The sequence below is a fragment of the Sus scrofa genome, chromosome 4 (assembly GCF_054392235.1).
Source record: "Sus scrofa isolate SSC_HxYL_T2T_F1_AM1 chromosome 4, Sscrofa_HxYL_maternal_Yorkshire_Landrace_v2.0, whole genome shotgun sequence".
Lineage (NCBI taxonomy): Eukaryota > Metazoa > Chordata > Mammalia > Artiodactyla > Suidae > Sus > Sus scrofa.
The window spans coordinates 41,671,126-41,697,172 of record NC_139386.1 but is presented as its reverse complement, the minus strand read 5'-3'; the positions used below and the strand labels follow the sequence as shown (position 1 = coordinate 41,697,172).

Here is a 26,047-nt window from a genome sequence, read left to right as displayed (position 1 = left end):
TATGATTTATATCTGTAACACCACTACTTCCTGGCTTCCCAGCTACCTCCCTGACTACTCTACTCTATTTTCAATCCTTTTTCCTGCCTCCACTAGAGATAATGGCTCAACTTGAAATCTCTTAAATTGTAAGATATACGGATTATGTCACACACAAAAAGTTCTGAGGAAGGGCAGCTCGGGTGGTCAAAAACGCATCTACTCACTGAGGTCAGCAGGAACCCAGAGCCACGTCAGCATTTCAGCTTGATCCTCAATCTAGGCTTCCTCACCGCTGCTTCAGTTACAGATGTCACATTCAGAAATCCAGAGAAAGAAGAGGGGTTGGTTTGAAAAATTGTAAACATATTGAGAAGTTCAGAGTGGTGCAATGACTAACCATACATCTTCCACCTAGATTTAGCAACTGAGAACATTTTGCCACATGCCAAAATTGCTTAATTTCTTGCCTTTACTCAGTGGTTGACACAGGCACTCTTTCTTTCTTTCTTTCTCTTCCTTTCTTTCTTTCTAAGGGCTGCACCTGTGGCATATGGAAGTTCCCAGGCTAGGGGTGGAATTGGAGCCACAGTGGCCGGCCTACACCACAGCCACAGCAACACAGGATCCGAGCAGCGTCTGCCACCTACACCACAGCTCACAGCAATGCCGGATCCTTAACCCACTCAGCAAGGCCAGGGATCAAACCTGCGTCCTCCTGCATCCTAGTCAGGCTCCTCAACTGCTGAGTCACGAAGGGAACTCCCTATGTACACACATTTTTATTTTGTTTCCTGTATCATTTGAAAATAAGTCGCAGATATCACACCACTCTCTCCCTACATAATTGAGCCTGTATTTCCTAAGAGTAAAGCTGTCTCGTAAAATGACAATAACATCACACTTAAGAAGAACTAAGAGTAATCCCCTAACATCACTTAACCTTTGGTCCCAAATTCAAATTTCCTCAGCTGACCCTAAAATATGTTCGAAAGCTTATATTTTGAAGCCAAATCTAATCAAGTTTCTTACAGTGCACTTGGTTTTATATTTCTTTGGTCCTTTTTAAGTTAGAACATTCCCCTAATTTGTTTTTTCATTGAATTTTTCCTTTGAATTATTCTTTTTTATTACTCAATGAATTTATTACATTTATAGTTGTACAATGATCATCACAATCCAATTGTGTAGGATTTCCAACCCACAACCCCAGCACATCCCCCCACCCCCAAACTGTCTTTGGAGACCATAAGTTTTTCAAAGTCTGTGAGTCAGCATCTGTTCTGCAAAGAAGTTCAGTCTGTCCTTTTCTCAGATTCCACAAAAGCATTAGATGTTGGTGTCTTATTGTCTGACTTCACTTAGCATGATAATTTCCTGGTCCATCCATTTTGCTAAAAATGCCAGTATTTTGTTCATTTTAATGGCTGAGTAATATTCCATTGTGTATGTGTACCACTTCTTCTTGATTCACTCCTCTGTCGATGGACATTTAGGTCGTTTCCATGTCTTGGCTATTGCAAATAGTGCTGCAACGAACATCGGAGTACATGTGTCTTTGCGAGTCAGAGTTTTCTCTGGGTAGATGCCCAGGAGTGGGATTGCTGGATCAAATGGTAGCTCTATGTTTAGTTTTCTGAGGAATCTCCATACTGTTTTCCACAGTTGGTTGCACCAAGTTACAGTCTCACCAACAGTGTAAGAGGGGTCCTTTTTCTCCACACCCTCTCCAGCACTTATTGTTTGTAGACTTTTGGATGATGGCCATTCTGGCTGGTGTAAGGTGGTACCTCATAGTGGTTTTGACGTGCACTTCTCTAATAATGAGTGATGCTGAACATCTTTTCAAATGTTTTTTGGCCATCTGTATGTCTTCTTTGGAGAACTGTCTGTTTAGATCTTCTGCCCATTTTTTGATGGGTTTTTTTTTTTTTCTTTGGTATGGAGCTGCAGAAGGTGTTTATAAATTTTGGAGATTAATCTCTTGTCAGTCGCTTCACTTGCAAAGATTTTCTCCCATTCTGTGGGTTGTCTTTTCATTTTGTTTAGGGTTTCCTTTGCTGTGCAGAAACTTTTCAGTTGGATTAGGTCCCATTTGTTTATTTTCATTTTTATTGTCAATACTCTGATAGGTGGATCTGAGAAGATGTTGCTATCGTTTATGTCAGAGAGTGTTTGGCCTATGTTTTCCTCTAGGAGTTTGATAGTGTCTGGTCTTATATCTAGGTCTTTAATCCATTTGGAGTTTATTTTTGTGTCTGGTGTTAGGGAGTGTTCTGATTTCATTCTTTTCCATGTGGCTGTCCAGTTTTCCCAGCACCACTGATTGAACAAGCTGTCCTTTCTCCATTGTATCTTCTTGCCTCCTTTGTCATAGATGAGTTGACTGTAGGTGCGTGGGTTTAATTCTGGTCTTTCTATCCTGTTCTGCTGATCTGTATTTCTGTCTTTGTGCCAGTACCATGTGGTTTTGATGATTGTTGCTTTGTAGTATAGTCTGAAGTTCTGGGAGCCTGATTCCTCCAGCTCCATTTTTCTTTTTCAGGATGTCTTTGGCTATTCTGGGTCTTTTGTGCTTCCAAGCAAACTTTAAAATATTTTGTTCGAGTTCTGTGAAAAATGATATGCTTTTCCACAGTATCCTTTTTTTTTCATTTATAATTATTTTTATTTTCTCCACTATAGCTGGTTTACAGTGTTCTGTCAATTTTCTACTGTACAGCAATGTGACCCAGTTACACATATATGTATACATTCTTTTTTCTCACATTATTATGCCCCATCATAAGTGACTAGACATAATTCCCAGTGCTATACTTCATTGTTTATCCATTCCAAAGGCAACAGTTTACATCTATTAACCCCAAATTCCCAATCCGTCCCACTCCCACACAGTATCATTTATCTTATTCCTCTTTATATATCTTGTAAACTTCAAAATTAGATTTATAAGCTTAATTATATTGATGTTAAACCTTTTTTGGCAAGAGTGTTTCACAAGTGTTTTGTATGTTATGTCTCCTTTTATTAGTGAGGAATTTTTCTGAGAAATTCCATAGCAAACTTCCATGGGTGGCCTTGGCCAGGGCAGGGCACATGCAAAGCCCTGGACCACTCTAGTGATGGGACTGGAAACACCATGCTTGGCTCATTGGTTTTAACTCTGTGGGCTGAGGATGGTGCCCAGCTCTTCCCATACACACACAAAAAGGTGGAGAAAGCAAGAAGCATCTTTTTCCTGATCCTTCTGTGCATCAGCAAGTTCTGCTGCTGAAAAGTGTCTGATATGTACCCACTTTTCTCCATCTTGACAACTACACCTGTCCAAGTCACCTGTCCAACAGCTCTGGCCATCTGTAGCCATGAACTCCTAACCCCTCTCCCTGTTTCAAATCTATTGTCTAAACAGTCATTAGAGTTGTCATTTAAAAATCTAAGTTCCTGCTTTAATTCTGTCAGTGGCTTCCCAGTACCTTAAAATCCTCCAATCTCAAAATGTTACATCATCTAGTTCCTGTTTACCTCTCCAATCTCAGATGGTCCACCCTCTTGCATACTCAGTAAGTACAGTTACACAGGCTTTCACTTTGTTCTTTGAGTGTGCTGAACCCTTTACTGATTCAGGGCTTCTGGACATGCTGTTCCCTCGGAATACCACCCCACCCCCACTGGCTGGCAGTAGAATATAGTGGTTGTTACAGGCTGAATTGTGCACCTCCCCCTCATTCATATATTGAAGTCATAACCTCCAATACCTCAGAATGTGACTGTTATTCAGAAAGAGGATCTTTAACAAGGTAAGTTGAGGTAAAGCGAGATCATGAGGGTGTGCCCTATTCTGACCTGCATCCTCATAAAAGAGAAGATTCTGATCCAGACACCCCCAGAGGGAAGACCACGTGAAGATACAGGGAGAAGGGGGCCATCTACAAGCACGGAGGGAGGCCTCAGAGGAGATCAGCTCTGCTAACACCTTGATCTTGGACATCCAGAATTGTGAGAAAATAAATTCTGCTGTTTAGGCCACTCTATCTATAGGGTGCAAACTAACACAACAGTTAAGTAGGTAAGTTGTGGAGTAGCCTTCCTAAGTGTAAATCTTTCCTATGCTCATTACTAGCAAATTATTTGAACTTTTCATGACTTAGATTCCTTTTCTATAAAATGGGGATGCTAACAAGAGTACCAATAGAGTGAAACCATCCAGTTTGCCATAGGCCAAGGGGTTTCCTGGGATGTAGGACTTTCAGTGCTACACTGAGTATGGCTATTGTGAGACTGAATGAATACACACAGTATACTAGAAGACTATCTAGCACAGGGTAAGCTCTCAATGAATAACAGGTATTGTTACTATTACTAATAATATTTCAAATCTCAGCTTAACTGTCACTTCTCAGAGATACTTTTCCTGATCTCATGATCTGGATTAGGACTCTCTGTTAAATTCTGGTATCTGGTTTTTTGTTTGTTTGGTTGGTTTTTTAGAGCCACATCTGGGACACATGGAGGTTCCCAGGCTAAGGGTTGAATCAGAGCTGTAGTTGCTGGCCGACACCACAGCCACAGCAACACCAGATCCACAGCCACAGCAACACCAGATCCAAGCCGTGTCTGTGATCTACACCACAGCTCACGGCAACGCCGGATCCTTAACCCACTGAATGAGGCTGGGGATTGAAACCTGATCCTCATGGATGCTAGTCGGGCTCATTAACCACTAAGCCACGACGGGAACTCCTATCTGGTTCTTTTTTGTTAATGTTTCCCCAATATCCCTTCTCTTCATTTTCAATAATAATAGGGTCCTGATTTCTAACTAGGCTCATGGCTGCCTGGAATGAAGACTATTTCAAGCTTCTACTGGAGAAAACTAAGTTCTGACCAATGGGATATGAGCACATGTGATGGGCAAATTCAGGGTTGTGTCCTAAAAGCAGAGGGCTCTTAGATCAAGGAAGCTGTGAACAGAATTCATGGGGTGGAGGGAGGTGTCTGTGACTTTGAATAGGAAAAAAAAAACTATATATTTTCACTAACTGCTAATTAAAACTTAGCATTAGCTTCAATTATCAATATAGCAGGAAGTATTAGGAGTCACTGTGATCTTGTCCTCACATGAAATCACAAACAGTTTTTTGCTATTGTTTATGGTCATGACCCCATGAAACTTGAAATCTAACTCACTGCTAGATCTTACTATTTAACGTTTAGAGAAGCACATATATTGTTATATGCCATGCACAAAAATGATGAAGAAATTCCTGTCTGAAAGAGAAAAGCATCTTGCAACTTCCCCTTACACTATTGCTGCTGGCTGGCCACTAGCAATGGGTCATCTTGGACACGCGGGTGAGGACTATACCCCTTAAATGATGGAACAAGACTGAAAGAGCCTAGATCTCAGGTACCCTGGATTCTTCCTGCAACCCTAGACTGCTGACACCCAAATTGCGACTTGAAAAAAGAACAAATGTCTACTTCATTTACAGCAGTGTTATTTTGTGTCTTGAACCTATATCCTTATTAATCTAACAATAGTCATCCCACTTTATAATCATTTATTTAGTTGTGATGATTTTTGTGTGTTTAAATATTTTTACCACTAAGGGGTAAGTTCTTTGAGGACATGGAGCATATGTATTTGTTCTCTCTGGAATCCTAGCAACTGGTACAGGGCAGGCAGAAGACTTCCAATAAATGTTTCAAAATGAATGGAATAATGGCTTAAGAAAATGTGTATGACCATGTTAGGGGAATCAAATTACAGTGTACAGGCCATGTGTAAAAACAAGCAAAGAGCCTATGCATGGAAAAAAAAGTATGGAAGAAAATATAAAATGTGAACAGTAAATTATTTGAATTACAGGTTTTAGCATGGTTTTTTCTACATCTGCCAGTACTTTCCAAATTTCCTTTAATGAGATTAAAAAATGGGTTTGGTATTACACTCTTTTAGTTTTTGTTTGTTGCAAAAATTCTTTATTTCTCCTTCTATTTTAAATGATATTCTTGCTGGGTAGAGTATTCTAGACTGCAAATTTTTCCCTTTTAGAACTTTGGATATATCTTGCCACTCTCTTCTGGCCTGTAGCGTTTCTGTAGAGAAATCAGCTGATAGCCTTAAGGGGGTTCCCTTACAATTAATGCTTTGATTTTCTCTTGCTGCCTTTAGAATCCTCTCTTTAGCCTGAACTTTTGCCATTTTTATTATAATATGTCATGGTGTGGGCCTGTTTGGGTTTAACTTATTTGGGGCCCTCTGTGCTTCCTGTATCTTGATAGCTATTTCCTCTAGATTTGTAAAGTTTTCAGCCATACTTTCTTCAAATATATTTTCCTTCTTTCTTTTCTTTTATTTTCTTTCTTTCTTTTTTTTTTTTTTTTTTTTTTTTTTGTCTTTTTGCCTTTTCTAGGGCTGCTTTCCGTGGCATATGGAGGTTCCCAGGCTAGGGGTCTAATCAGAGCTGTAGCCACTGGCCTAAGCCAGAGCCACAGAAACACTGAATCTGAGCCTCGTCTGTGACCTACACCACAGCTCATGGCAATGCCGGATCCTTAATCCACCGAGCAAGGCCAGGGATCGAACCTGCAACCTCATGGTTCCTAGTTGGATTCGTTTCTGCTGTGCCACAACCGGAACTCCTGCTTAGATTTTTTTCTTATTTTGTGAGTTTAGGGAAAACAACTACTATAGTCCTGGAGAGCTATTTATATGCAAGAGTGCCCCTGGGTATTTTGTGAGGGCTTAATACTTATTTCTGGTGTGAGAGCTACTTTTGGTTTGTATGCTTGCAGTCTCTTTCCTCAGTGTGTGCAGGCTGTTATCCCCTTGATAGGGTGCTGTGCATGGTTCCAGGGAGATGGAGGCAATGGGCAGGGCTGGTAGTGCCCAGTTGCTGGACCCTTGACAGTGACAAGGACCCGCCAGAAGGTGGCACTGGCTGCTTCTAGTTGCAGGGCCCTGGGAAGTAGCAGTGACCCTCAGGCAAGTGTAGGCTGTGCAGGGAGTGTTTCGTAGTGGCAGTGGCAGGGCATGTGTGTTCCCAGAGGAGTAAGAGCAACAATGGGTGGGGCTCAACTGCAGCACCCTCCTCTGTACTGATCTCTGAGGGGACTGGAGCCACAGGTGGTAGCACAGGTAACTATATCTAATCACTTGTGATGGAACATGATGGAAGATAATGTGATAAAAAGAATGTATGTGTGTATGTGTGTGTATACACACATATATAACTGGTACAGCAGAAATTGACAGAACATTGTAAATCAATTATAACAAAATTTTTTTTCAAAAAGTAACAACAAAACAAAATGAACTTATGAGAAGTTAGCTGATCCCTGAACTCCATGGCAAAGCTGGAGGAGTATTCCTGTGTGGGGAGATTTAACCAGCTGTGGTCTTGGTGCAGAACCTCTCAGACCCTTTAGATACTCAAGGTGTCATATAAAAGCCAACAGGCTAGCCTGACTCTTAACATAAGGAATGAAACTCACTTCCAGAGGCCATGGAAAAATAAGAGGTGGAGAAGTATTCTGGAACAATAATGCATAATTCTTTATAATATAGCAATGAACCATGAGACAATATTTATTGAGCTAAAGCTTGGAAGCAAACATTATTATATCTCATGACACAGATGGATCAGTTATAATTACCATGGAGAGAGTCATATACTCAAAGAGGACAGAGTAAGCAACTACAACATCTAAAGTCCAAGTTAACAAACCATACTTGTGTGGTCATTTATTTCTCAAAGTTAATTTTCTGTTTAAGCACTGAGCTTCTTCCTTAATTATAATGCTAACTGAATAAAAGTGTACACATATTTCAAATATACTGGGGTTTTTTTGGTGGAGGGAGGGGGGCTGTGCCTGCGGCATGCAGAAGTTTCTGGGCCAGGGATCAAATCTCTGCCACAGTGGTAAACAGAGTCTCAGCAGTGACAATGCTGGATCCTCAACCCACTGAGCCACCAGGGAATTATTTTGATACCAAGAAGTTACATTAAGGAAATCATTTCATGTGCTCATAATTCCAAAAAAATTAATTTAAAGATTAGCAAATAATAGCTATTCAATAAATGTTAGCTGGTGATAGTGTGTTATCCATAGAATAATTTTAAAAGTTCTTAATTTTTCCTCTATTGCCATTAAGTGAAATTCTGTCTTCAGGCTCATAACACTTTTAGTATGCATTTATGATTACTAGAATTACTAGATATGGCTGTATTTTTTTAATATATATAGATTGACTGGCCTAGAGACAATAAAACAAAAGAAACAGACCCATCAGAAAGATGTGAAACTAGGTATTAGAAATAAAACAAAAGAGAAGTTAATAATAACTAATGACAGCTGTTAAAAAAATAATTTTTAACAAAACTGTACAGTCAAGACTCTCATACAGAAGTAAAAATCAACATATGTCAAAAATTTCATTGAACTCTTTAGTTAGTGGGGGAACCAGTAAAATATTGCAACCAATTCAAAGAAGTATTCAAACTACTAGACTTACACAGGCGGTCAGGAATGCTTAAGTAAATCTGCTTAAAAGATATGAAAACTTGCAAAACTGGTCAGTATCCAACAGACAATAATCAAATGGCTCACCAAAGGATATAATTTGCATATTTATGGACAAGAATAATTTGCATTATTGTCAATAGTCTACCACTTACAGAATTGTAAAATAGTTCAAAGACAATGAAAGGCACAAAGACCCCACATAATTAGATAATGCGGACAATGTCTAAGGTTCCATTGAGTACCCAGCAATCTTTTTGGTTATTGTAAACTATCTTTCTATATGTTTTTCCTACATGGTTGACTTGTTTTGAGTGCTGTTTATAGGCCAGGCACTACCTTAGGTGCCTTAAATGTATTAATTCATTTAATTCTCAACAGAACTTTATGAGAGAGGTTCTACTATTATTTCCATTTCATAGCAGAGGAATTTGAGGCATAAGAAAAAGTAAGTCTGTCACCTAAGGTCACAGAGATAGGAGGCAGAGCCAGAATATGAATCCAGGTAGTGCTATACCAACTATGCTGCCACAGAATGGAAAAAAAAAAATGATATGACCTCACCAGTTAGGTATAGAATATGAAAGGATGACTCCATAATGTTTCCCCTAGTTATGAGAAGGGGGACAGTGGCCAGAAAAATGAAGAGACTAAGAAGATTAGTTAGTTTGATTTGGTTTTTAGACATAAGGACTTTGAAATAAAGGTAGGATGTTGAGATGGAAAAATCCAGACAGGCAGAAGACCAGAAGTAGAGATGTAGATACGTGATTTTTTTTTTTTTTTTTAATGGAGCTTTAAACTTTGGTATCAGAAAGACTAGTGTGTAACTGTCAGAGCTAAAGGACAGAAGCCCAGGGAAAAAAAGAGATGCAGCAGGGACTGAGGTCCCGCATTAGCGGAAAAGAGGCAGTCTCAGGAAGTAAAATCAGAGCAGGGTGAATTGGCTAGAGCTCTTAGGTCCAGACTCCAGGTCTAGCTCTTAGGTGCAGTTTGAGGGGCAAAATTAAGCTGGAGTTACAAATGCTAATAGTTAGGGGTAGGGCTGAAAGGTAAAAACAGGCTTTGAAAGGTTTTACCCAACACGCAGTAAAGTGTGTCAAGCAGGTAAGAGTCATGATCAGAGGTATATTTTAGAAAGAACTTGCGTGGCTGCAACAAGAAAAGTTTGAGCAAATCTGGAGGCAAGAGGTGTCACTGAGATCGAGAGGCAGGCAGCTGCCGGCTTGGACCAGGTCAGTTCGTGGCAACTAGACCCACCTGTAACATTTGAGGGGCCTGAGTGTAAGAGTACCAAAGAAGGCTCACATACCATGTGAATAAATATTTAAAATTTGCAAATCAAGCTAGTAAACTGTCAGTTATTCTCTATCCTCCTACCTTGATAAATATATCTTCAGAAGGACCTGGAAGGGATGAGGAGAGGCCAAGATCCGTCTTAGGCGGGGCTTTCCTGGAACCTATAAGGCCGAGGAGTGCGGCGGCGGCGCATTTGTAGAGGACCACAGCGACACCTGGCTCTTCTCCGAGTGGCATTCGCAGTTCGCCTTCTAGCAACTAGGAGAAGCTAGGCGGGACCTGCTGGGGGCGTGGCGTGGCCGGGCGCCAACAGCCCGGGGTCAAAGGGCACGCGGCGTCGGTGTCATGGCCGCCTCCATGCTGGGTTCGGCGTGGGGCCCGCTACGGCTTGGCCTTCCGGGCCTGTGCCGCCGCCGGCCGCCCGGCGGCTTGTGGGCCCGCGCACGGCGGCTGCCGGGGTCCGCGGGGTCAGGGCGAAGCGTGGCCGCGGCGAGCCGATCGGGTGCCTCGGGCACGGACCGCTACTGCATGGAACTGCTGCGGTGAGCGAGCCGGGCCTGCCCCTGGTGGGAGGTAGGGGAGCAGCTGGAAGGGGCCTTGGTGGGCTCTGTGGGCCTCCGAGCTCTCCTGGACTAGCGGACCTGCACATTCCTCGCATCACTCGGCGAGTGTGCTCGGGTTGGCCCCGGTGGGATGTATGGGGGGAGTGTGGCAACGAGAACTTTCACGCCGGTGACAAAATTGTGGCAAAATTCCTCTGGCTGTCACCTTATCTGAACCTCAGCTTTTACCTAATCGTGCACAGCTTTTGTAAAATTTGAGAAATGACCAGTAACTGATTTTAATGACAACAGTAGCTAACTTGGAGTTCTTCCTTCTGTCAAGCACTATGCAAAATAGTTCACAAATAACTTATTTCATCTTCGTTATAAGGTGTGACAGACAGGTGTAGACCTACCACTTAAAGATATGTGGATCAAAGCATTTAGAAAGTGCCTGGCACAAAGCAAGGGTACAATGAGTACAGTATAAAGTTTATCTCATTTAACAGACATGGAAACCAGGATTTAGAGAGATTTGGGAATTTACCTGAGTTCGGTAAAATAGGCTTATAAAATCAGAATGTTGATGATAGTTTTGTTCCTGTAACATCTGAAAGGCCTGGCACCTTGGAGCGTTGTTAGTCATTTGTGAAGAGAATTGAATGAATCAGGTTACCTGGCACATCTGAAGTCCGAGTCTGACTGCAGAGTTGGATGGCTTAGTTTCTTTTTTTTTTTTTTAATTTTGATTTTAATGATTTAAAAAAGTTTTTTTCCATTATAGTTGGTTTACAGTGTTCCGTCAGTTTTCTACTGTACAGCAGTGACCCAGTCACGCATATACACACACATATGTATATATACATTATTTTTCTAACATTATCTTCCATCATGTTCCATCCTAAGTGACTAGATATAGTTTCCTGTGCTATAGAGCAGGATCTCATTACTTATCCACTCTAAGTGCAATAGTTTGCATCTATTAATCCCAGATTCCCAGTCCATCCCTCCACTCCACCCCCCCGCCCCCACCCCACCCCCTGTCAGCAAGCACAAATCTCTTCTCCAAGTCGGTGAGTTTCTTTTCTGTGGAAAGGTTTATTTGTGCCATATATTACATTCTAGATATAAGTGCTACCATATGGTATTTGTCTTTCTCTTTCTGACTTAACTTAGTATGAGAGTCTCTAGTTCCATCCACGTAGCTGCAAATGGCATTATTTTTTTCTTTTTTATGGCTGAGTAGTAGATGGCTTAGTTTTCACTTTGCTTCTCCTATCCTTGATTTATAACAGTGGTATAAAGACTCAAAAGTACCTGGTCCCAAGGACTTCTGAGAAGTGCTAGAATAATTAAACTACCTTGGATTTGATTGGGCTAGTAAATCCAATTTTTAAAAATTCTATTTTACCAAAATGTAGCATAACGACAAAATTCCCATGCATTTCAGTATTTTGTTTTTAACCCTTATTTATTTAGTTAGTTTTTGGTCTTTTTAGGGCCACACCTGTGGCATATTTAGGTTCTCAGGCTAGGGTTCAAATTGGAGCTGTAGCCGTTGGCCTACACCACAGCCACAGCAGCGCCAGATCTGAGCCATGTCTTCGACCTGCACCACAGCTCACAGCAGTACTGGATCCTTCACCCACTGAGCAAGGCCAGGAATGGAACCTGCGTCTTCATGGATCCTAGTCAGGTTCATTTCCACTGAGCCATGATGGGAACTCCTTTGACCCCTTTTTATTTTTTTATTTTTTAAAAATTTTATTTGTTTATTTATTTATTGTCTTTTCTAGGGCTGCTCACGTGACATGTGGAGGTTCCCAGGCTAGGGGTCTAATCGGAGCTGTAGGCCTACACCAGAGCCACAGCAACGCGGGATCTGAGCCACGTCTTCGACCTACACCACAGCTCACGGCAACATCAGGTTCTCAACCCACTGAGTGAGGCCAGGGATCGAACCTGCAACCTCATGGTTCCTAGTCGGATTTGTTAACCACTGTGCCATGATGGGAACTCCGACCCCTTTTTAAGATAGTGTTCATATCCACCTTATTTACTTGCTGATTTCTTGTAGGAGAAACAGGGTAGCATTAATGGAGATCTATGCATTAAGAATTGTGAAAGCAAAGTTCCCATCTTTTAGCTTCTAATTATCCATTAATCTTTGTAAGACTTGACCTCTGAAATGATATATGCAGAGCTGTTCTAGACAAGTATCTTATGCAAGGCTTCCAAATATTATGAACGACACCAGGCCGTAACTTCAGGCTAGCCAAGCATAGCTCTTCTAGGAATCAAGGTTTGTGGGAAAATCGCAAACCTGATTTACATAGTTGTTAGGGTTTGGTTTTGAGGATCGCTGCCTCAGGCTTTGGGTTTAGTGCTGTTGTGCGATGAGGGCAGTTTCCTCATAGCTTAGTGGGTTGGAGATCTGTCATCACTGCTGTGGCTCTGGTTACAGCTGTGCGCTGGTTCAGTCCCTGGCCTGGGATGTGTTGGACAAACAAAAAGGGGGGTGGAGGATGAGGAGGTGGTAGTGATGATGATGTGTGGAAGTGCAGTTCTCCAGCACACTGAGGAACCACTTCTTGCTTTGTGCCTTAGTTGCACAGGTCCATGAAATAAGCACAGCAATCCTAGCATAACGTATGCTTGTTTCTCATAGTCTGCCTCTCCCTACTAGACTGAAGTCCGTAGCTGTCTTCAGTATCTAGCAGTGCCTGGCACATAGTAAGCACTGAATAAATGTTAGAGTGAATAAATGAATGATCAAAAGGTTGTCATATAAAACTGTTGCTGTATAAAGCTGTTGCTATATAAAGCCATCATAATATGGCATTTCTCACTGTTTGGGACAGTTCTCAGGTAACTGGACCTCGGTCAACCACCTGCAGGATATCTTTGTACACCAGTAATTGATATTTATAACTGTGATCCTGATTGATGAGGAAATGGTTAAATAGTCAGTATATCCTATTTAATGTGAAGAAGTGGATAGTATTGTTTAGAATAATATCCAACCAAAATATTTTAAAAATTGTTAACAGGGCAAACCCTAAGCTGTGTAGAATGACTTATTTCCCAAAGACTGCTATGGGTTTTGTTATGTCTTAATTTCATTTTTCATTTGCCTGTAGGAAACTTGAAGTACTTCACATATTGGTTATTTTTTAGGAGATATGAAATACGAAGCTTCATTTTGCAAGTTAGGAAATAGATATGACTGATATCACTTCTGTCAATAACTAGTAGAATGATGGAAAGTAAGAGTGTAATTTTGATTCCTATTCGGTGTTTTCTCACTGTTTCATATTAATTTTCAGATATTTTATTTATTTATTTATTTATTTGTCTTTTGTCTTTTTTTTTTTGTTGTTGTTGTTGTTGTTGTTGCTATTTCTTGGGCCGCTCCCGCGGCACATGGAGGTTCCCAGGCTAGGGGTTGAATCGAAGCTGTAGCCACCGGCCTACGCCAGAGCCACAGCAATGCGGGATCCAAGCCGCGTCTGCAACCTACACCACAGCTCACGGCAACGCCGGATCGTTAACCCACTGAGCAAGGGCAGGGACCGAACCCGCAACCTCATGGTTCCTAGTCGGATTCGTTAACCACTGCGCCACGACGGGAACTCCAATTTTCAGATATTTTAAACACTTGAAATTTAGAGACTTTTTGTAATGATATAAAATTTAGAAATATATACATTTATATATTTGTTTAAAAGTATAAGCTATAAAGCCATCTTGTCTCCATTTTCTCGCTGAAACCACATGCAGTGAGATTTTTTAGTAGAGTTTTTTTGTAATGCCAGGGTTACTATTTATGATCTCTTCCTTTTGTTTATGTGGAAGTTGGGGGAAATCGTGAAGGTTTAAGTTCTCTTTTAGCCACACAACAAAATGTGAACCAGTTGAAAAGTGGGAGTAGTTGAAATTGCAGAACCTAAACTCCATGGATTGAGGTTGGATCCATTTTATATTGATTACTGTTTTATAGGAAATACTGTTATAATAAGGTTCCAGTATGTATATGTATATATGTATGTGTGTGTGTTTATATATATATATATATAAAGTTTGTCTTTTCCAGGGCCGCACCCACGGCATATGGAGGTTCCCAGGCTAGGGGTCTAATCGGAGCTGTTGCTGCCAGCCTATGCCAGAGCCACAGCCAGTGCCAGATCCGAGCCGTATCTTTGACCTATACCACACTCACGGCAATGCCGGATCCTTAACCCACTGAGCAAGGCCAGAGAGCGAACCCGCAACCTCATGGTTCCTAGTCGGGTTTGTTAACCACTGAGCCACGAAGGGAACTCTAGGTTCCAGTATATTAGAATGAAAAGTAGCCTTGTCAATTGGCAGTACTTTATTTTTTTTTAATTTTAATTTAATTTCTTTAATGATTTTCATTTTTTCTATTATAGTTGATTTACAGTAGTCTGTCAGTTTTCTTTTCTTTTCTTTTGCTTTTTAGGGCTGCACCCTTGGCATATGGAGGTTCCCAGGCTAGGAGTCCAATTGGGTTACAGCTGCCGGCCTGCACCACAGCCACAGCAACTTGGGATCTGAGCTGCATATGCAACCTACACCACGGCTCACTGCAACGCCAGATTATTAACCCATTGAGCAAGGCCAGGGATCGAACCTACAACCTCTTGGTTCCTAGTTAGATTCATTTTAGCTGCACCATGATGAGAACTCATGTCAGTTTTCTACTGTAAAGCACAGTCACACATATATATATACATTCTTTTTCTCACATTATCCTCAATCATGCTCCACCACAAGTGACTAGATATAGTTCCCTGTGCTATACAGCAGGATCTCACTGCTATCCACTCCAAATGCAATAGTTTGCATCTGTTAACCCCAGACTGCTGGTCAATCCCTCTTCCTCCCCCTCTGCCTTGGCAACCACAGATCTGTTCTCCAAGTCCATGAGTTTCTTTTCTATGGAAAAGTTTATTTGTGCCATATATTACATTCTAGATATAAGTGATATCATATGGTATTTGTCTTTTTCTGACTGACTTCACTTAGTATGAGAGTCTCTAGTTCCATCTGTGTTGCTGCAAATGGCATTATTCTTTTTATGGCTGAGTAATATATATGTGTGTATATATATATATATATATATATATATATATATATATATATACACACACACACACCACATCTTCTTAATCCATTTATCTGTCAGTGGACATTTAGGTTGTTTCCACACCTTAGCTATTGTGAATAGTGCTGCAGTGAACATACCGGTGCGTGTATCTTTTTCAAAGAAAGTTTCGTCTGGTTATATGCCCAGAAGTGGGATTGCTGGGTCATATGGTAGTTCTATATTTAGTTTTCTGAGGTACCTCCATACTGTTTTCCACAGTGGTTGTGCCAATTTACATTCCCACCAACAGTGTAGGAAGGTTCCCTTTTCTCCACACCCTCTCCAGCATTTGTTATTTGTTGACCTGTTAAATCATGGCCATTTTGACAGGTGTGAGGTGGTACCTCATAGTAGTTTTGATATTCATTTCTCTAATAATCATTGATGCTGAGCATTTTTTCATGTGCTTGTTTGCCATCTGTATATCTTCTTTGTAGAAATATCTATTCAGATCTTTTGCTCATTTTTCAATTGGGTTGTTGTTGTTTTTTTTTTTGTTGTTTTTTTGTTTTTTTGTTTTTTTTGCTGTTGAGTTGTATAAGTTGCTTGTATATTTTAGAGATTAAGCCCTTACCAGTTGCATCATTTGAAACTATTTTCTGCCATTCTGTAGGTTGTGTTTTTGTTTTTTTTAAATGGTTTCCTTTGCTGTGCAAAAGATTTTCAGTTTGATTAGGTCCCATTGGTTTATTTTTGCTTTTATTTCTGTTGCCTTGGTAGACTTTCGGCCTAAGAAAACATTTGTAAGGTTGATATCAGAGAATGTCTTGCATTACGTTCTCTTCTAGGAGTTTGATGGTGTCTTGTCCTACATTTAAAGTCTTTAAGCCCTTTTGAGTTTATTTTTATGGTGTGAGGGTGTGTTCCAGTTTCATTGATTTACCTGCAGCTGTCCAGCTTTCCCAGCAATACTTGCTGAAAAGACTGTCTTTTTCCCATTTTTTATTCTTGCCTCCTTGTTGAAGATTAATTGACCATAGGTGTCTGGGTTTTTTCTGGGTTCTCTATTCTGTTCCATTGGTCTGTGTAGCACTGGGAACTATGTCTAGTCACTTATGATGGAGCATGATAATGTGAGAAAAAAAATGTATACATGTATGTGTAACTGGGTTACCGTGCTGTACAGTAGAAAAAAAATTGTATTGTTCCATTGGTCTGTATGTCTGTTTCGGTACCAGTCCCACAGTCTTGATTACTGTGGCTTGGCAGTACTTTATACTTAAGATATTCTAGAATGAATCTAATAAGGACTATATTTTTTCAACTTTTCATGTTAAAGTATTTTCAAATTCACATAAAAATTACAGAAATAGGAGTTACCGTTGTGACTCAGCAGTAATAACCCTGACTAGTATCCATGAGGATTCAGGTTTAATCCCTGGTTCCACTCAGTGGGTTAAGGATCTGGGGTTGCAGTGAGCTTACGTGTAGGTCACAGACATGGCTCAGATCTGGTGTTGCTGTGGCTGTGGCATAAGCCGGCAGCTACAGAACTGATTCAACTCCTAGCCTGGAAACTTCCATATGCCATGGGTGTGGCCCTAAAAAGAAGAAAAAAAATTTGCAGAACTAGTACACAGAGCTCCAATGTACTCTTTACCAAGAGTCCCTCATTGTCAACATTCTGAACCACTTGAGAATAAGGTGTATACCCTATTATCCCCCTTAATATTTTAGAATGTTATTATTCCATTATAACATATGTAATATATATATGTTATAATGGAATAATAATATTATATTTATATATAATAATATACACATAGCCAATTTCTTTGTCCTTTTGACACATTATTTGGAATACTGTTTGGAATATTTAATATTTCCTAATATACAAGGATTCTCTCTCATATAACCATAGTACAGCCATCACAGTCAAGATTTTAAAGTTGATCCAGTATTACCATCTAATCCATAGGCTCCATTCAAGTTTTGCTGATTATTCTAGCCTGTCTAGAATAATCCAGGATCACATCCAGGATCATGTGCTACATTGAGTTGTCAGATGTCTTCAGTCTTCTGCAGCCTGGAACAGTTTCTTAGTCTTTATCTTTTATCAACTTGACTTTTTTTTTTTTTTTTTTTTTTTAAAGAGAACAGACCAGGTTACTTTATAGACTCTCAATTTGGGTTTATATAATGTTTCCTTATGATTTATATAATTTTTGCAGGAATATTACAGAAGTTATGCTGTGCTTTTCTCACTATCATATCAGGAAGCACATGGAGTTGGTTTATGAAGTAACTGTGGGGTGACTTTTTTGTTGCTTGGTTAAGAAGGTGTCTTTCAGGAGTTCCCGTTGTGGCGCAGTGGTTGGCGAATCCGACTAGGAACCATGAGGTTGCGGGTTTGGTCCCTGCCCTTGCTCAGTGGGTTAACGATCTGGCGTTGCTGTGAGCTGTGGTGTAGGTTGCAGACGTGGCTCGGATCCTGCGTTGCTGTGGCTCTGGCGTAGGCTGGCGGCCACAGCTCCGATTAGACCCCTAGCCTGGGAACCTTCATATGCCGCAGGAGCGGCCCAAGAAATAGCAAAAAGACAAAAAAAAAAAAAAAAAAAAAAAAAAAAAAAAGAAGGTGTCTTTCAGTTTTCTCCCTTATAAATTTAATTAATAAGAATGTTAGTAAATAATGCTTATTTTATGAGGAGATACGTTAACACTATGTAAATATCCTTTTTCTGTCAAACTTTCACCTGTTTAACATTTCCAGACATTTATTGATGGTTTCCTTAATCCAGTATTACTTTGATAGTTTTAAAATGGTGATTTTAAAAAATTCAATCATGTCTTCTAGATTTATCAAGTAGCATTGTACTGGTTGTCAAATTTTTCCTTCTCTCTGTACTCATTTATTTATTTATTTATTTTGTCTTTTTGCTATTTCTTGGGCCACTCTCGCGGCATATGGAGATTCCCAGGCTAGGGGTCTAAGCGGAGCTGTAGCCACCAGCCTACACCAGAGCCACAGCAACGCAGGATCCGAGCCGCATCTGCAACCTACACCACAGCTCACGGCAATGCCGGATCCTTAACCCACTGAGCAAGGCCAGGGACCGAACCCGCCACCTCATGGTTCCTAGTTGTATTCGTTAACCACTGCGCCACGACGGGAGCTCCTCTCTGTATTTATTTATTTATTCATTTATAAGGGTATGCATTCATGGAGTCCTGTTACAATCTGTTACTATCATTTTTTAAATTTATTTATATGTTTTTTAGGGCTGCACCAGTGGTATATGGAAGTTCCCAGGTTAGAGGTCGAATCAGAGCTGCAGACACCACATCCACAGCAACTCAGGATCCAAGCTGTATCTTCAACCTACACCACAGCTCAAGGCAACCCTGGATCTTTAAACCCACTGAGCGAGGCCAGGGATCAAACTCGTGTCCTCATGGATGCTAGTTGGATTCATTACTGCTGATCTACAAGGGGAACTCCCATTTTTTTGATGCTCAACTTGTCCCAGACTTGGCCAATGAGAATTTTGTCAAGCCATTTTCTTTGTCCCTTTGACAAGTCCGTCTGTTCTTTAAACATTGCTTTACTTTGTGCTCATGACGATGTTTCAGGCTTATTTTATATTGTCCCTGCACCAGCTCTGGAGTCAGTCATTCTTCCAGGGAGCCTTCGTTTCTTTCTGTAGAGAAACCTTGATCTAGGTGTTAGGTGTGTTCACTGACCTTGGAGGTCTGGGGGGATATCATTGCTCCTAGGCTTTCTCAGCAGACACTGGAGGGAAACGCAAGTAAGTGTGAGTGTGTGTGCATACACATGAGCACACACCCCCATCCCTGAATTGTTCTTCTGTCTTTATCTTATCTATGTATTTATCTATGTATTCAAAACCATGTGTTCATATCAGTACTTGCTGGAACTGTTTTCTTGATTTTTATATCTGTAGCTCATTTAAATTCTTACTAAAACCAAAATGATTCTGAAACAATTAAAATGATATAATTATGTAAAAATAAATTAATAGAGAAGGATTATTCTTTTTAACTGGTCTGAGCTTGGGGGCAGATACATTTTTTGTAATTGAAGAAAAATAAAATATAAGAAACTTCAGGCCTGTTTTGAGTTGAAGCCTTGTTTTCAGTTCACTTTGGTCAGATTTTTTTTTTTCTTTTTTTTTTTTCTTTTTAGGGCTGCACCCATGGCATATGGAGGTTCCCAGGCTAGGGGTCTAATCAGAGCTACAGCTGCCAGCCTATGCCACAGCAATGCCAGATCCCGAGCAATGTCTGCGACCTACACCACAGCTCATGGCAATGCCAGATCCTTAACCCACTGAGCGAGGCCAGGGATTGAACCTACAACCTCGTGGTTCCTAGTGGAATTTGTTTCCGCTGTGCCACTCCTGGTCAGTATTTTTATATGTGCAGTTTGTAAAGTGAAAAGTAATTATCTTTTTTTTTTTGCTTATTTGTTATAGGAAACGAGATTATGAAGGCTATTTATGTTCCCTGCTATTCCCTGCAGAATCCAGAAGCTCTGCCTTTGCACTGAGAGCCTTCAATGTGGAACTGGCTCAGGCTGGTATTAAAATATCTTATTTAAGTGATATAGTATGCATAGTGATATAGTATGTTTAATGCTGCACAGTAAAGAAATACAGCTAATTCTTATGTTAAATGTGTTTAAGGTCTGTGCTGCTGATTTCTTTCTCCTGCTACTTAGGCCTAACTGTTCAGTTCCAAAAATAAAACTAGCTAATGAACTTAATGTTTCTGGAAATACCATTCTGGAATTTCTTTTTTATGGATATTATAAAACTATACAATTAACATTACATATTTGTCTGTTAGTTGAATAGGTTAATCAGAGTATTCTGCTTATCCTATCCCACGTTTGCACAGTTTACATGTATATAGCAGTTTTTCAGAGCACTTTTTTTTTTGTCCTTTGAGGGCCGAACCCTCGGCTTATGGAGAGTCCCAGGCTAGGGGTCAAATTGGAGTTGTAGCCACTGACCTACGCCAGAGCCTCAGCAACTCGGGATCTGAGCCGCATCTGCAACCTACACCACAGCTCACAGCAATGCTGGATCTAAGGATCCAGTGAGCAAGGCCAGGGATTGAACTTGTGTCCTCATGGATACTAGTCAGATTCATTTTGGCTGAGCCATGATGGGAACTCCCTCAAAGCACTTTTTAAATTAAGTTTTTAGCTTTAATGTGAAATAGAAAACAGAAGCAATTATAGCATACCTAATACCATATCATATTAACTCATTTTTGTCTGAAGAATTACAAAAGAAGAGACCCCATTTTTTCTTTTTTTTGTTTAGGGCTGCACCCGAGGCATGTGAAATTCCTAGGCTTGGTGTCGAATCAGAGCACCAGATTCAAGCTACATCTGTGACCTATGCCACAGCTCGGGGCAAGAGCATAACCTTAACACACTGATTGAGGCCAGGGATTGAACTTGCATCCTCATGGATACTAGTTGCTAAGCCACAGTGGGAACTCTGAGGCCCCTTTTTTTCCTTAAAATGGAAAGAATGTGTGCAAAATTAAGATAAATCAAAATAGAGGGTGGTAATGAGGGAGGTGAAATAGAATGGCCTTGGTCTTCTCAGTAAATTAAATGGAAAGGTCAGTTATTAAGAAGTGAGAAAGCATGGGAGGGTTTGGAGTCTTGAAGAGAGTGGCAAGTTTTGACAGAGCCTCTCTAGTGAATGTGATAGGAAGTGAACTAGGCACAAATAAAAGGATGTGAGTTATAGTACTGAGGCACGATTGAGGTTGGACACCATGAATCTGCAGGGAGTATAACAGAGTCTGGCCATTTGTCCTTGCAGACTGCTACTAGTTAATGCCCTATCCCTGTCTTGCCCCTCCTCTCATCCCTCTTCTCACTGGTAGCCTCTACTTTGTTCTCTATATTTGTGAAGTCTGCTTCTCTTTTTTCTTGTTGTTATGTTCATTTGTTTTATTTTTTAGATTCAACGTATAAGTGATAACATACAGTATTTGTCTTTCTCTGGCTTAGTTCACTAAGCATAATACCCTACAGGGCCATTCAGGTTGTTGCAAATGGCAAATTTTCATTCTTTTTTATGGCTAATATTCCATTGTATAAATATACCGTATCTTTTTTATCCATTCATCTGTTGATGGGCACTTAAGTTGCTTCCATACCTTGGCTGTTGTAAATGATGCTGCTATGACCATTGAGGTACATGTATCTTTTCAGACAGTGTTTTTGATTTATTTGGATGTATACCCAGGAGTGGAATTTCTGGATCATATATATGGAATTTCTGGATCATATATGGTAGTTCAGTTTTTGATGTGAAGTGGGTGCAGCAATTTACATTTGCAGCAACTTGAGCTTCCTTTTCTCCACATCAAACCATATTTCTTAATTTGTGGTCTTTTTTTTTTTTTTGGCTATGCCCATGGCATATAAAAATTCCCAGGCCAGGGATTGAACCCAAGCCACAGCAGTGACCCAAAATATCTAAAAGATAATTCACTTAAATAGTACAATTATTATACATTAAAATTTTAAATGTAATTCGTTAAACATAATGGCATTAAATATAATGACATTCAGATTTCCCAGTTATGTCTCTTTAAAATCAGGATTCACTAGATCTACATGTGACCATTTGATCTCTCTCTAAAATTTCAAACTAAATATTCTCCCTCCCTTTCTTTGTTTTTTCTTGCAATTTTTTCCTCAGAAGAATCTCTTCTATTTTTGAATGCAGATCTTGAAAATATTTTTGAATAGGCACCAAATAATTTGCAGCTTTTACTTAGGAAACTCATGATGATGACAATTTAACTGATGTATAACTTCAAGGAAGAATTAAAACAAATATATAGAATTAGTTTTTGGCTGAATCATATAATTATGCAGTTGTAAATACTAATTTTCGAGACTATGAACAGTGAATTTATTAGTTTTTAAACCCTATTTACAGGTTAAGGACTCAGTCTCTGAGAAAACAATTGGACTGATGCGAATGCAGTTTTGGAAAAAAACCGTGGATGATATATACTGTGACAGTCCACCACATCAGCCTGTGGCCATTGAACTATGGAAGGTAAAAAAAAAAAAAAGCTGCTTTTCATTTATGATAATGTTATTTCAGCATTCTTTTGGTATATACTATTTGGATAGTGGTAATGGGGAATCTATCCTGAAAATATTGTTAGGCTCATGTAATGTTCAGATATATGTTAGTTTTGACAAGACTTTAAAATCATCCAGGAAAAATTTGCACAGATCTTTGGTGTATTTCTTTCTTTTTTTTTTTTTTTTTTTGTCTTTTTGTCTTTTCTAGGGCTGCTCCCACAGCATATGAAGGTTCCCAGGCTAGGGGTGGGATTGGAGGTGTAGCCACCAGCCTACAACAGAGCCACAGCAACGCGGGATCCGAGCCACGTCTGCGTCCTACACCACAGCTCACAGTGACGCTGGATCCTTAACCTGCTAAGGAAGGCCAGGGATCGAACCCACAACCTCATGGTTCCTAGTTGGATTCGTTAACCACTGAGCCACGGTGGGAACTCCTTTTGTGTATTTCTTTATTAAAGGAGGAAAGAGGAATCTGATCTCTTTGTGTTATAAATTGTTGTCCACATATTTGGTTGCAGAATTTAAACTCTACAAATTTTGAAGCAATGGCAGGTACATTTTCTGTTCTGTCTGCCTAGCAGCTCTTTATTCCAGTGCTTTAATTTGTACTCTGGGTATAGAAAAAGATGCACTGATCTTTTGTGAAGGGAGATGTGCTCCTATCATTGTCCAGACAAATCTAAAACTACCCTGTCTAGTCTGATGTCTATTTGTTAATGAATTTTAGGTATCTGAGAATGGAAACTTATGGGCTAGAGTATTATTTGTAAACTAAGCGTATTTAGTAACTAGTTTTTTTAAAGCAGCTGTACGGATTCCTCATTCACAAACAACCATGCACAGTTTAGGAATATGCTGAACTATGAACAGAGGAGGGAATGTCTCCACTGTTAATATGGTGAGTGCCAAAAGACAGGTTCTGTAATGGGAGCCACCGACAGACCTGACAGTGGTACGCCTCTTCTTAGGTCTGCGCCCCAGCAGGGGCAGGCCCCGTTTCTGGGCTCCACATTGACCTCACAGAGCCTCAGCAAGGATGGAAAGCCAGGCCCCACCACCAGGGTCTGAGAAGAAAGAGTGGATGGGGAGCTTGTGAGTATTAGATTAGTTGTTTACTTCTGTTCATCCCACTTTAAGAACCTCATCCTAGATGACTCACTTCAGAGAAAAGTTTCTCTAAAGTCCAGAAACTCTTACTGATTGTGTAGAAAAACCTGACTGCATTAGAGGTTTATGTTAAGACTCGCATTGAAGATTCCAGCCTTTGTTGGGAAATAATGTGACAGATCAGAGAGTTCTTTAACATAAGTTTATCTCACCTTGGCTTCTCTTTAAAAAGTCCGGAAGGCATATCTGAATTACAGAGTATTTACGTGTATGCCGATTTGTCCAGTTTTAACAGCTGCTTACATTTTGACGATTAGTGTTGACCAGCTTTGTGATATGACAGGTTTTGATGGTTAATGGGAATATTTGAAAGAAGCAGGTAGTAATGGAGTTCCTGTCATGGCTCAGTGGTTAATGAATCCAATTAGGAACCATGAGGTTGCAGGTTCGATCCCTGGCCTCGCTTAGTGGGTTAAGGATCTGGCGTTGCCATGAGCTGTGGTGTAGTTCGGATCCCGTGTTGCTGTGGCTCTGGCGTAGGCCAGCGGCTACAGCTCTGATTCGACCCCTAGCCTGGGAACCTCCATATGCCACAGGAGCAGCCCCAGAAAAGTCAAGAAGAACCAAAAAAAAAAAAAAAAGAGCAGGTAGTGCTAAGAGCATGTCTTGGCTGCATGTTCTCTATGCTGTCTATCTCTATGCTCTCTATCCTGCTGTCCAGTCAAACTTCCCATTGTTTTTTTTTTTTTTTTTTTTTTTTTTTCCCTTCTCTTTTCTTAGGGTCGCACCAATGGCATATGGAGGCTCCCAGGCTAGGGATTGAATCGGAGCTATAGCTGCCAGCCTATACCACAGCCATAGCCACACCAGATCCAAGCCATGTCTGCAACCTATGCCACAGCTCACGGCAATGCCGGATCCTTAACCCACCGATCAAGGCCAGGGATCAAACCCACATTCTCACGGATCCTAGTTGGGTTCGTTAACCACTGAGTCATGAAGGGAGCTCCTTTCCATTGGTTTTTTGAAGTTTCAGATTCTTTAGAAGATTAAATAGGGATACAGTGGTGTGCTGTCTAGAGAGTACATTCCTTCTGTGCTGTTTCTTTGGTGCTTTTAGGGTATAAAAAGGTTGACTATCTGTATATGTATATATGTATATATATATATATTTGGCCACATCCACGGCGTGTAAAAGTTCCTGGGCCAGGGATCAAACCCACACTGCACCTGTGGCCTGTGCCACAGCTGTGGCAACACCAGATCCTTAATTTTTATAGCCAAGGTATTTATTCTATTTAGCTTTTATTTCCAAAGTTTTGATATTTCATTGAGCAGGTTTTTAGCTTCTTATAAATATTTTTTATTTTGATCTCTGATTTCTTTCAGAATCAGACAGAAGAACTCTATTTTGTGGTCAGGGAACTGCAGCTGTTAAAGCATCAGCCTTGAGTAAATAGGAGTCTGACTTTTCAGTGGTTAAATGTTTTTTGAGTACTTTTATGTGTCAGGAGTGGTGCTTGATGGTTACAGAGATCAAACAAGCCCTGCCCCACTCAGACATGTACCAAATAAAGAAACAGGACTCTGTAATGACTGAGGTCTCCCAGGTTGATTCCTGGGACTGGGGAGAGAGGCCTGTGGGAGTCCTGCTGTGTAACACGGGCAAAGTGGGCTCCATTCTCCACCCTTCCACCCTCTGACACATAAATGTGTATTGCTGAGCATGCCAGCCTTTACATTTTAGTATCAGTGACATCTTAGTGCTCAGTTGAAGTGTAGGATGTTCCTAAGACTTTATGTTTCACTACTATAATTATTTATTGTGAAAATATATCATACTTAGTGTTGACTTGGCAAGAAAACAATGTTTTAAAAATTTACTGGCAATAACTTCAAATTTTCAGAAAGTTAACGAAATTAAAAATAGTATAGGAACACTTCTATGTCCTTTACCCGGATTTACCATTCTTAACATTTTATCCCATTTGTTTATCATTTGTATGTGCTCACTCACGTGTGTGTACTAGCATGTTCTCTCTATATATGTATATTTTCATATTCATAATTTTTTTTTTTTTTTTTTTTTTTTTTTTGTCTTTTGTCCATTTTAGGGCCACATCCGTGGCATGTGGAGGTTCCCAGGCTAGGGGTCGAATCGGAGCTGTAGCCACTGGCCTACGCCAGAGCCACAGCAACATCAGATCTGAGCTGCATCTGCAGCCTACACCACAGCTCATGGCAATGCCAGATCCTTAACCCACTGAGCGAGGCCAGGGATTGAACCCGAAACCTCATGGTTCCTAGTCAGATTCCTTTCTGCTGCGCCACGATGGG

At 40.4% G+C, this 26,047-nt stretch overlaps 2 protein-coding genes across 14 annotated transcripts in view; one reads left to right on the top strand and one right to left on the bottom strand.

Annotated features, from left to right (window-relative positions):
* Positions 1 to 10,060, bottom strand: part of LOC106510020 (uncharacterized) — an 88,342-nt gene extending 78,282 nt beyond the window's left edge. For 4 of the 9 annotated variants that reach the window (XR_014843617.1, XR_014843616.1, XR_002343205.2 and 1 more), the window contains exon 1: positions 207 to 339. Coding sequence is in view for 1 of the 9 variants with exons in the window: in XM_085022027.1 (XP_084878153.1) it covers positions 207 to 240 (34 nt within the window). In the remaining 8 variants the exon portion in view is untranslated. Of the gene's footprint in view, positions 1 to 206; positions 340 to 9,885 lie in introns of those variants that run through there. The other 5 variants (XR_014843615.1, XM_085022028.1, XM_085022027.1 and 2 more) reach the window with 2 other exon arrangements.
* Positions 10,061 to 10,143: 83 nt separating this feature from the next.
* NDUFAF6 (NADH:ubiquinone oxidoreductase complex assembly factor 6) overlaps positions 10,144 to 26,047 on the top strand; it is a 33,679-nt gene continuing 17,775 nt past the window's right edge. For 2 of the 5 annotated variants that reach the window (XR_014843609.1, XR_014843610.1), the window contains exons 1-4: positions 10,144 to 10,346; positions 19,947 to 20,046; positions 22,446 to 22,568; positions 23,572 to 23,695. Coding sequence is in view for 2 of the 5 variants with exons in the window: in XM_001925041.7 (XP_001925076.5) it covers positions 10,150 to 10,346; positions 19,947 to 20,046; positions 22,446 to 22,568 (420 nt within the window). In the remaining 3 variants the exon portion in view is untranslated. Of the gene's footprint in view, positions 10,347 to 19,946; positions 20,051 to 22,445; positions 22,569 to 23,571; positions 23,696 to 26,047 lie in introns of all 5 variants that reach the window. The other 3 variants (XR_014843608.1, XM_021089081.2, XM_001925041.7) reach the window with 2 other exon arrangements.